We start from the raw sequence: 12356 nt of genomic DNA on the forward strand, positions 1-12356 counted from the left end.
CTCTGGGCCATAGTGTGGGGACGCCTGCTAGTACATCTAACACTAATGGTTGGAAAATCTGAGAGGAAAAAAAAGCATTTATTTCCTCACCTATCTCCTCCTTTTCAGAAAAGTGATAACTTCTGTTATTGAGATCAAAGTACTGAAACTTGAAACATCAGGAATCCAAAGCTGATTTTATTATAGCAGCACCTATAGATTAGCAGCCTGTATGCCTAAAAAGACCCACAGGGACATTTTGTATTGACTGGATATCTCTTAAAATCTGAACTTTAAAACTTCCAGGTGGAGCTCAACATGGTCAATTTTCCCCCACTCACCACCATTCCCTATAGTCCCATACCTGGTCCACATTTATACACATTAGGCAACTGGCTAGCAGATGGAGGCACTGGTCTTGGTGACCCTGGATTAGTTACTGTAATTGTCTTCTCCAGAAGCTATTGGCTTTACCTTTTGCTAGTGCTCTATTTTTTGCCCTTGTATCTTGGACTTTTCAAAAAAAAAAAAATGAGGTTGGGGAAGAAAGAGTGCTGGGGATAGGGACTGAAATTTTACATGGTGTGGCTAGGAAGGCCTCACTGAGGAGGTGATGTTTGTTTAAAGACCTGCAAAGGGGGAGAAAAGTATGAACCTCTCTGCAGCTAGAGTGCTCTGAGCAGGAGGAACAGCAAGTGCAAAGGCCCTTTGGTGGGGGCATGGCTAGAATGTTTGAGGAACAGCAGGACATCTATGTGGCTCAGGTCTTTTGCATTTTTTTTAAAAAATTGGATTAATAATATAGTTCTCTATATATTTTGGATATTAACCCCTTATCAGATATATGGTTTGCAAATAATTGTTCCCATTCTGTAGTTTGTCTTTTCACTTTGTTTCTTTGGCTTTGAAGACGCTTTTTAGTTTGATATAATACCGCTTGTTAATTTTGTATTTTGTTGCTTGTGCTTTGTGTGTCATATCCAGCAAATCACTGCAAGACCCATGTCAAGAAGCTTTTTTTTATGTTTTCTTCTAGGAGTTTCATGGTTTAGGCTCTTATATTTACCTGTTTAATCCATTTCAAGATAGTCTTTTTAAGTGGTGTAAGATTGGGGTCTAGTTTTATTCTGTTAAATGTGAACATTCAAATTTCTCAGTACTATTTATTGAAGAGAATGTCTTTTCTCCATTTAGTATTCCTGGCTCCCTTGTCAAATATCAGTTCATTGTAAATGTTTCTGTTTATTTCTGGGCTCTCTGTTCTGTTCCATTGATCTATTTGTCTGTTTTTATGCCAGTATCATATTATTGATTACTAGAGCTTGATAATATAGTTTGAAATCGGGACGTGTGATGACTTCCACTGAGTTTACCTTTCTCGAGATTTCTTTGGCTGCTCGGTGTCTTTTGTGTATCCATATAAATTTTAGGATCATTTTTTCTATTTCTATAGAAATGCCATTGAAATTTTGATAGGGATTACATTGACTCTATAGATGGCTTTTGGTAGTACTGACATTTTAACAATGTTAATTCTTCTGACCCATGAACACAGGATACCTTTACATTTATGTGTCTTCGGTTTCTTTCATTAATGTCTTGTAGTTTTCAGAGTAGAGATCTTTCACCTCCTTGGTTCAGTTTAATTTCTGAATATTTTACTGTTTTTGATATTATTGCAAGTAGGATTGTTTTTCTTTTCAGATAATTTACTGTTAAGAGTATAGAAATACTACCAATTTTTGTATGTTAATTTTGTATCCTACAACTGTACTCAATTTGTTGATTAGATCTAAAGTCTTTTGGTGGAATCTATAGAATTTTCTATACAGGCATACCTCAGAGAGACTGCAGGTTTTGTTCTAGACCATCATAATAAAGCAAGTATCACAATAAAGAGGGTCAAATGAACTTTTTGGTTTCCTAGTGCATATAAAGGTTACATTTACACTATACTACAGTCTATTAAGTATACTTTGGACAAGGCCCACCAAGGTGAGGACAACTGAGACACAGACACCCGACTCCAGAGACCAGGTTCAGTGATGCAGATCCGATTTATTCAGGAAGTAAGCTAGCTTATATACACAGGTTCATCCTATAGGGCGTTACAGCATGTCCTTCACAGCCAATGGCTGAGAAGGTCAGGGAGCTGTCTGGTTGGTGCTGAGTTACTTCCTTACAGTGGGCGAGCTCCCTCCTGGGTGTGCCTAGGAGGGTTTCAGGTGCTGAAGTGTTCTCACAGCATTGCATCAGCCACAGCTGCTAGGAATGCATTCTGCACTCTGCCTATAGTAATCAACAGAATTATATCTTAAAAATGTACATATCTTAATTAAAAAATATTTTATTGCTAAAAATGCTTACTGTCATCTGAACCTTTAGCAAGTTGTAATCTTTTTGCTGGTGGAGGCTCTTGCCTCAATGTTGATGAAAATGCACTATCTACGAAACACAAAAAAGCAAAGCACAATAAAATTAGGTATGCCTGTATATAAAATTATGTCATCTGCAAATAGAGAAAATTTTACTGTCCTTTCCCATTTCATGCCTTTTTTTTCTTTTTCTTGCCTGATTACTCTGGCAAGTACTTTCAGTACTATGTTGAGTAGTAGTGGTGACAGCAGGCACTCTGTCTTGTTCTCAACCTTAGAGGAAAAGTTTTCAACCTTTCACCATTGAGTATGATGGTAGCTGTGAGCTTATCATAGATGGCCTTCATTATGCTAAGGTACATTATTTCTATGCCTAATTTGATCACATATTTTTTCTTTCATTTTATTAATGTGATGTATGACATTGATTTGTGTACACTGAACCATCCTTGCATTGCAGGTATAAATCACACTTGATCATAGTGAATGATCATTTTAATGTGCTGTTGACTTTGGTTTTCTAAATTGATAATGTTTGCATTTATTTTATTAGAGATATTGGTCTGTAGTTTTCTTTTCTGCTAGTTTTTTTTTTTTTTTTTGGCTCTGTTATCAAGGTAATGTTGGCCTCATAAAATAAATTTGGGAGTGTTCCCCCTTCCTTGTTCTTTTGGGAGAGTTTGGGAAGGTTTAATATTAATTCTTCTTGAAATTTTTGGTAAAATTCATCAGTGAAGCAACCTGATATCAGGACTTCTCTTCATTGGAGAATTTACTGACTCAATTGCCTTACTAGTAATTGGTCTATTCAGATTTTCTATTTCTTCCTGATTCAATCTTGGTAGGTTGAATAAGAAGTTTCCATATTTTCTAGGTTGTCCTGTTTGTTGGTACATAGTTATTCATAGTTGGCTCTTATGATTCTTTGTATTTGACTTGTAATGTTTCCTTTTTCATTTATAATTTTGTTTACTTGATTTTCCTTTTTCCTTGGTTAGTCTAAAAAAAGATGTATTTATTTTTCAGAGAACCAATGCTCAGTTTGGTTAATATTTTCTGTTTTCCTGTCAACTATTTATTTCTTCTCTTGTTTTTAGTATTTCCTTCCTTTTGCTCCCTTTGGGCATCTTTTTCTACTTCCACGAGGCACAGTTAGGTTATATATTTGGGATCTTGCTTCTTACAGTAGGTGTTTATTACTACTTACTTTCCTCTTGGAACTGCTTTTGCTACATCCTGTAAGTTTTGGTATGGTGTGTTTCCAATTTCATTTGTCTCAATATACTTTTTACTTATCCTTTAATTTCTTCTTTGATTCACTGGTTCTACAGGAGAGTGGTTTTTAATATCTATGTATTTGTGAATGTTCCAGTTTTCCTCTTGCTATTGATTTCAATCTTCTTGAATTTTCTAAGAATATTTTTGTGGCCGAACATATAAACTGTCCTAGATGCTCCATGTGCACTGAAGAAGAATGTGTATTCTGCTGTTGTCAGATAAAATGTTCTGTAAATGTCTTTTAGGGCCATTTGGTCTACAGTATTGTTCAAATTCACTGCTTCCTTATTTTCTGGAGATGATCTGTCCAATGTTGAGAATGGAGTACTGAAATCTCTTAGTAATAATTATTATTGTTTATTTCTCCTTGTAACTGTTAATTTTTGCTTTATGTATTTAGGTGCTCTGATGTTGGGCATATAAATTTATTTTTCCCTTGATAAAGAAAAAATAGATTTTATACATTCATATGCAGTAATTTCTTTCATTACTATTAATAAGCTGGAGGACTCATTAAGGTGAACTCCCCTGTGTGTATGTACCTGGCTAGAGGAAAATTTCAGCATCATCTGACAAGCCTGTACTATGTTAATGAGTCCTAACAGTTTTGACACAGTTGCACATAAATATCTATAATTATTATATCTTCTTGATGTATGAACCCCTTTATAATTATATAATGACCTTTATCTTTTTTTTTTTACTGATTTTAGCTTAATGTTTACTTTGTCTGATACAGTTCTACCTACCCCTGTGTTTTGGTTGCCATTTGCTTGAAATATCTTTTTCCATCCCTTCTCTCTCTGGGTCTTTTAGAGTAAAGTGAGTCTCTTGTAGACAACATATTATTGGATCTTATTTTTTAATTCATTCAGCCATTTTATTTATTCTGTGTCTTTTGATTAGAGAATTTAATCTGTTTACATTTAAAGTAATTATTGATAAATAAGGGCTTACTATTGTAATTGGTTAACTGTTTTGAGGCTGTTTTGTGGTTCCATTGTTCCTTATTTCTTATCCTGCTGTCTTTTTTTCTTTTTCTTCAGTGTGTTGATGTCTTGTTGTATCAGTATGCTTTGACTTCTTTATCATGTTTCTTTGCATGCCTGTCACAGGTTTTTCTCTTGTGGTTACCAAGAGGCCTACATAAATATCTTGAAATTATAATATTTTATGTTAATAGCAACTTCAATACATTTCCTATACTTTCATTTTTACTTCACCCCTCTGTTGTTTAGGTTATTGATTTACCATTTCTTATACTGTGTATCTAATAACCGATTATTGTAGTTATGGTTATTGTCACATTTGCTTTTTAACTTTTAAACTATATTTGTAAATAAATAACACACCACCATTACCATATTACAGAATCTACTTTGACAATATTTTTATCATTACCAGTGAGTTTTACACTACTTTATGTTTTCATGATAGTGTCCTGTTACTTTTTGCTTCTCAGACTGGATAATTTCAAACATCCTATCTTTCAGGTTGCTGCTTCTTCTGGATGGTTAAGTATGCTTTTGGTGATTACTACTGAATTCTTCTCGTTGTTTTCCTAATTTTGTTTAGCTGCCTGTCTTTGTGTTCTTGTAGTTTCCTAAACTTCTTTATGAGAATTATTCTGAATTATTTGTCTAAAAGGTCATAGATCTCCATTTCTTTAGGGTCAGGTACTACTGCTTTATTGATTTCTTTTGGTGATATCATATTTACCTAATTCTTCATGATCCTTAATTCCTTATGTTGCTATCTGCATATTTGAGTTCATGATCTTCTTTTCCAGACTTTGCAGATTCACTTTGGCATGGAGTTCTTCACCAGTCAGCTCAGTTTGGGTTTCCAGAGGTGTCTGCTGGTAAAGTCCTTGGGTAGATAGCATCTGCTATTAGAGTCTCTTATTTTGGGGTGAGGCAACAGTTCAAGCTCTGAGGTCATGGATTGAGGATGTGGGTCACTGGATGAGAACAGTTGCATAGGACTGCTGGCCTTGGTTCTATCCAACTGCAGCTAGAGGAAGGGCTCTGTGGTTGCCTGTATTCTCTGGCCAGGCTTACTAGACAGTTAGGACTGGGTTCTGTACTCAGCAGTAAGTGGAGGTATGAAGTTGCTTCCCAAGCCTGGTGAAGAGCAGGAAAAATTCCTCTTCAATGTATTCATTAAAAGCTAGTTTATAATTACCTAATACATATGGTTACAAATTTGTTACTAAAGAACCATCCTGGAGAACATGTCTTTGATCCTGCTTTTATTTCCCAATTAGTGCCCAAGGCTCAAAATTAGGAGAGCTGGCATTAGGCTGATAGTCAATAACCAGATTTCCCACTGTAAAATGAGGAGTTGAGACACCTCTCTTCCAAAAAACTTTAGGAAATAGTATTCATACCTTCTGACAAAGCAGGTTTCCTTTGGAGAACAAGAACTAGAAAACAAGAGCGGGGGGGGGGGGGGGGGAGGAGATTTATATGTAAAGTGTCTCTTATAGCATTTTATTGTTTTACAATTGTGAAGCAATCTAAATGTTTGCCGACAGGCAACTGATGTTGTGTGAACTAATCAGAGTTTGGCAACCTTTAAAAATACCAAATGGGAGTTTATTCCAACACAAAATATTTAAGTTAAAGTTAAGTAAAAGCAAGATGCAAGTTTGTGCACATATTTGTAGTTACTTAAATTAGAAACCACAAAATTTTGCCTAGAATTAAGACTAGAAAACAATATATAATAAAGTGATAATTGGATAATTCTATAATTTTAATTGGAGATTCTATAACTTTACTATAATACTTTGACAGTGTTGACTACTAAAAGACACGACTCAAAATTATAATATAATAGTGATTTATTGTCATTTTATTCTTGCAAATGACCAAAGTTGAAAGCTGGAAGGTCATAATTGCACAGGTAAATGTAAATATTATCAACCACTTGAGGTGTGGGGTTTTTTTTCTGTTTTTTTCTCATCTGCAGATCTTTGTGAAAAAAGAAAACCTGAATTTAAAAAAAATGTCTCTTCACAGGTATTCCTTTGGCAAAAGAAGATGACATTTCTGTCCCCCTGATCTCCAGCTCACCAGTGAAGGACGTCCGGGAGTATGAAGAACCCCCAAGTGAAGAGGAAGATAAAATAAAAGAAGAGCCTTTGACTATCTCTGAACTGGCATACAACCCAAGCGCCAGCCTGCTGCCCACCCCGGTTGATGATGACGAGATTGACATGCTCTTTGACTGTCCATCTAGGCATGAGTTGGAAAGAGAAGACACAGATTCATTCGAGGAACTAGAAGCAGATGAAAATGCCTTTTTGATGGCTGAAGAAGAGGAGCTGAAGGAGGCTCACCGAGCTTTGTCGTGGAGCTATGACATTCTGAGCAGCCACATTCGGGTGAACCCACTGGTCAAGAGTTTTTCCAGGCTCCTTGTGGTGGGCCTGGGGCTGCTGCTCTTTGTATTCCCCCTGCTCCTCCTCCTTTTGGAGTCAGGTATTGATCTCTCCTTCTTATGTGAAATCCGCCAGACGCCTGAGTTTGAGCAGTTTCACTATGAGTATTATTGTCCTCTCAAGGAGTGGGTGGTTGGAAAAGTCAACCTCCTTCTCTACATGCTGGGCTGCTCATAAAGTCCCTATCTAACACAACTAAGGGCTATATTCAATACTAGCGATTTGTTTTTTCAGCAAATGCCTGGTTCTGAATGGTCATGAGCCATCAGCACGTGTTCCTTATGCAAAACTGATTATTTAAACCTTTAAGTTAGCTTCCCATAATTCATGGCACTTATATAAGTTTAAATCAAATACAGTAATTTTAGTTATTGGCCAGGAAGATGGCCTTTAACCAAAAATGTTGATTTTTTTTTGTTTGTTTTATCACAGGCATACTCTTTATCTATTATATCATAATACATACTACATTGAGCTAATTGGTCCTCCTCCTTCTTAATAGTTAGCATCATTACAAGCTATAAGGTTCAGAATCAGAAGTTTAGTAAAAATCCAAGAGAAAGTCTTTGAATATAATCCTTAGTGAAAATAATGTCCTTTAACCAATGCCTATACAACTAAATTTATGCTGGGTTTTTGTTTTTAATATTTTTATGTGTTCAGAATATTTTGGTAAATTTTTAGCAAAACAAAAAAAAAAGCCTCCTGGAGTTATGTAATTGTACAGACTGTAAAACTAATGCACAAAGGGTATGTTGGTAATTTTTTAACGTTTTGGCACTGGTTTGTTTTTTAAAATATTTTTGGCTGAAAAATCCCATAACTTGTTGTTAGCTGCATATGAGATAGAAAACAGGTAGAAAGGCTTTAGTAAGTACGCTCCTGTAACAAGTGATGGAACTGGAGGATGTAGGAACTGAGCATCAAATGGACATAGGGTGGTCCATTTTTCAAAGTATTTGGACAAGGTGATTTGTTACTTTCATTTTCATTCTGTCCATATATTTTTGGCTAGGGAAGTGGAACATTTTCAAAGGAAAGTGAGATTTTAAAGAAAAAAAGTGAAAAGATATGCTAGTTAGTTGCATGTTATTGTACATTAACCCAAGAGTGGAAGCCGATGGGAACTGGACAAATGGCAAGTAGCAAAAAAGGTTTTGGTGAGGCTGGTAGGCAAGTGGTGGTAGGAAAAGGATCTATTTCATGGCAGTGATAGTGATGCAAAGCCTGGATAATGTCAAGGACAGCGTGCGTGCTGTCCACGTTGACATAAACGTGTTTAAGTGGACCTAAGGAGAAGTGAAGAAACTTGAAGGCACATTTTTTTGGTCCCTCATGCCATTCATTGTGATTCTGTGGAAGAAACTTCAAAAGAAGTGTTTGTATGAGAGAGGGGTGGGGCGGGGGGTGGAGAGAATGGATTTTGGTCTTTTGATAAATGTCGATGATCTTTTGTGGTCATCATCATACTCCTTTCCGCCCCTGGTTTTCTTAAGTTTTTTGTTTTTAGAAAATTAAATTTAAGACCTTAACTCATTCATAATTGGGGCTCTCATTTAGAAAGTAGAGGGGACTCATTCTATAATATGCCACTGCAGCTTGGGTGAAGTAGTGAGGCTCAGTAGAGGGGACAAACATTCTAATACCTTCCTTCATACCATTAAATCCATAACAGAAAGGCTCTCTACCATCCCATGCAGCATACTGACCAATTCTGTGATAGAAGTGAGGCAGGTAAGAGTATGGAGCTTTGGGATTTCTCCACAAATTGAAAATGTTCCATTGCCTTCATTTACAAGGAGATTGGGCTTCCTGTAATCTCTCCCGAACTTCAACAGACACTGCTGCTTTACATCAGCACAATTTCCCAACTGGCCATTCCAGTCCTACTTATTCATAGAACTTTGAGTGCTGTATTATCTATTTAATTTTGAAAGTAAGTCTTAGAAGTCAGCTCATGAAGCCTTCAGCAAGCAAATTATAATACACATTTGCTATTAAGTTTATAGGGCATCCTTTCTCATGTGCTTTTGGTAATTTATTTTGTGTTTTGATGTTTAATACTTGAAATTTGATAACAGTATACAAATATATTTTCTATCATTTATTTTGGAGATTTGCAAATGGCCAGCTTTGAAATTGAAGTTCTTTTTCCCTTTTTCTCATGTGACTTTGAGGTCCCTTCTGATTAAAGGACCCTCTAGTGTACTCTTCAATAAATTAGTCCCCCTTCTAATTATGCTCGATTTCTAACCATGAAAAATCATCTAACCTTCATCCTCTTAAAATATTATTAGGTAATATTTTTTAATTATGGAAGTAATATATTGTCCATCATAAAACATTTGAAAAATATGGGTAGGATAAATACCACACATATTCCAACCATGAAGATTTATGTTAAAAAGTAATAAATGTATTTTTTAACATTCTAGCTAATATCTCTTTTCTCTTAGGCAAAAACTCCATCATTGAATAGAAATGTTTTTAAGTGGAGGAGTTGAAAAGATAGGGTCTGCTGACTTTACACAATAGTCTCAAAAAGTAAAACTGAGATCCTGAAATGTCATTTTGTTGGGCTAGAATAAGAGCCTGTTTAGAGATACCACTTAAGTTTGGTAGAAGACAGTCACCAGTTGCCTGAATGAAGACTGCTTCCAAGATGGAAAATACATATTATAGTGAGATACAGAGTGCAAAGCAAGTGTGTGAGTATATGTATGTTCCATACGATTGGTATATATGTGTTTATATATGAATTTACATGTGTTTGTGTACACACCACTGATATGCCTTTCATACACAGTTGTGCTTACTTTTCCATAATTGAGGAATTTGTGGCATAACTATTCCTTTTTTCTCTTAGATATGATGGTGGATAAAACAGTCTAAAAGGTTTCAACTTTCTATGAAGATCACTGTGTATACATTTTTAGTTATATATACACATATATATGGCACTATATATACACACACAGTCTTGTCTTTAGTGTTAATGCAAGTTGGATCATGAAAAATATGTAGGTAAAGTATCGTGTTTCTGTCTGTGCTTGGAACATATTGTAAAATGTTATGTATTTGGAATATATTTTGTGGCTTGTCTAATATTTATAAAATCAACTCTGGGAAGTATTTAAAATAAATTGATTTCACTGAAATATTAGAGATATGGGGGCCATGTTACCTATGATTGGAGCCTTATCTTTGTATAGTGAAATTTGCATTTCTATGTCAACATTCAGATTGTTTTATATGTTACTATGGTGGCAGAAATCCCTAATAAAAGTACTCTGGGGAAAGTTGGTTCTGCAATCATTTAGTTTTATTCAAAGCAAAGTTGTATAAATAGCTGTTGGAAACTACAGAAAGGTGCCATCTAGGAAAATGAAATAGGGTCCCCCTTGAATAGTGATAATATGAAAGAAATAATCATAGGCAATGGATGGGAGTCATCTTCTGAAGAAGCCACTCAGGCTATTGAGCATTCTGGAAATGCATCCAAATGTAAGAGAGAGCTATGGCACTAAGAAGTAGAGAATTAGAAAAAACAGGAGTGTTCTGCATGACAGGTAGGAGGAAGGATTTTCGAGTGGCAGAAATCAGTACGTCACCACTTCTGGCCAGAAAAGGGTGTCTTCCTGTGCTAGAAAGAGCTATGTTAGACTTGACTCTGCAGCACTTGCCATTGACCTTCTCCTTCCTGTTCCGGGGCCTAGAACACTCTTCCTATTTTACTGTCTTCCTCTCTCGCATACAGCGGGTCCTCTGTGCTTCGGTTTGTCACAGAGCTAACAGCTCCACAGCTGACAGTCAGATCAGAGAGTGTTATGCTGAATGAAGCAAAGGGACTCTCTTTACTATATAGGAGCCATGTATATCCAGTCAAATGGCACCCCAGCTGTAGTGACTTCTTAAGTCTGTCAAGATTTTTTTTCAGTTTTATTGAGATATAACTGATGTATGACATTGTATTAGTTTTAGGTATACAACATAATGATTTGATATTTGTATTCATAGCAAAGTTCATCACCTTATAGTTACAATTTTCTTGTGATGAGAACTTTTAATATCTCTCTTAGCAACTTTCAAATATGCACTACAGTATTATCAACTGTAGTCACCATACTGGACATTACATCTCCAGGACTTATTTATCTTATAATTGGACATTTGTACCTTTGATCCCCTTCATCCATTTCACCCATTGGGGGCCCGGGAAGTTGCAGGAAGTCTCTCAAGTTCTTACTCAGCAGTCCTCAGAGGTCCAGGCTCTAGAGTACAGGCCAGAAAAGGAAGTCAGTGCTTAGTGTTCAGGCATGAGGTGACATGGTCCTACAGTCCCAATTCTGGCAGCTGTACCCAGTACTTTTTTTTTAGGTATCTGCAGCCTGGAAGGCTCACATAATGGCTGTGGCCATTTATTTGTTGAGTGGTCCAGGCTCCTGACCCAACCTTACCTCTTGGCAGAAATCCTTTTCCTTATTCCTTTCTTGCTCAGCCAAATGGGAAAACTCTCTTAACCACATTGCAGCTTGGAAGGAAAGTACTGGGAAGCAGCTTCTACCTCTGGGATAGCCTGGGGGTGATGGTGGCTGATGAATTTGACTCTTTGGGCCATCTTTCTCTTCTGGGTGGAGATAATGTGCTAAAAGTCCCTGCTTACTTGTCCTCCTGCTTCTCTCTCTCTCTCTCTTTCTTGGACCTGCGTTTGGGCTTCCAGTCTCCATGCAGTAACAGACCAAGCAGTAAACAGACCTGCCCGTGGTGGCCCAGCCAGGACTCTGCTCCCACGGTCCAGCCTCGTCTGTGATGGGGTGGGTAAGTCTGCCGAACCCTGCCCAGTGGGCTCAGCTGTCGTCACTTCAGAGAGGACGAAAGAAGCCTCACTTGGGCCTCAGATCCCAGCTGTGTTCTCCAATCCATTAATAAAACTGATTTTAGTCCTCCTCTGGCCACTGTATCTGCTGTTTATTGGGAACTGGGGTGTGTGTGGGAGGGCATGGTTCATATACCAAGAATGCTCAAGGATGGCTAGGATCTCTGCAACCTCCAATGTCGCAAGAAACAAGTGGAGAAGGCTGCTCCTGGCTGACCCTCAGACACCAGGGGATGTCTGCCACTAATATCCACCCCGACGGCCTTGCAAATGGGAGGGTGGGGGAACTTGTGACTTAATATTAGGAGAGACGATTGATTGGAACCACACATTCCTATTCTTTCCCTATAGCTGACGCTTACCCCAAAATCACTTTGGAAAGAGAACCAGGGCCACTTTTCTG

General features: G+C 37.1%; 1 protein-coding gene and 1 long non-coding RNA gene across 6 annotated transcripts in view; one reads left to right on the forward strand and one right to left on the reverse strand.

Moving 5' to 3' along the window:
- The window catches only part of FRMD3 (FERM domain containing 3), a 345965-nt gene extending 333935 nt beyond the window's left edge, over positions 1-12030 (forward strand). For 4 of the 5 annotated variants that reach the window (XM_066367922.1, XM_066367919.1, XM_066367921.1 and 1 more), the window contains one exon: positions 6656-10380. In XM_066367922.1, coding sequence (XP_066224019.1) covers positions 6656-7254 — 599 coding nt within the window. In that variant the 3' untranslated portion in view covers positions 7255-10380. Of the gene's footprint in view, positions 1-6655; positions 10381-11797 lie in introns of those variants that run through there. The other variant, XM_066367920.1, reaches the window with a different exon arrangement.
- LOC136394581 (uncharacterized) overlaps positions 1-12356 on the reverse strand; it is a 33997-nt gene that overhangs the window by 1654 nt on the left and 19987 nt on the right. The window contains exons 2-3 of the long non-coding RNA XR_010749207.1: positions 11254-11348; positions 6022-6057 (exon numbers count right to left, since the gene is read on the reverse strand). This is a non-coding gene — a long non-coding RNA (uncharacterized lncRNA). The remainder of the gene's footprint in view (positions 1-6021; positions 6058-11253; positions 11349-12356) is intronic.

This window comes from Saccopteryx leptura, chromosome 2 (assembly GCF_036850995.1).
Source record: "Saccopteryx leptura isolate mSacLep1 chromosome 2, mSacLep1_pri_phased_curated, whole genome shotgun sequence".
Lineage (NCBI taxonomy): Eukaryota > Metazoa > Chordata > Mammalia > Chiroptera > Emballonuridae > Saccopteryx > Saccopteryx leptura.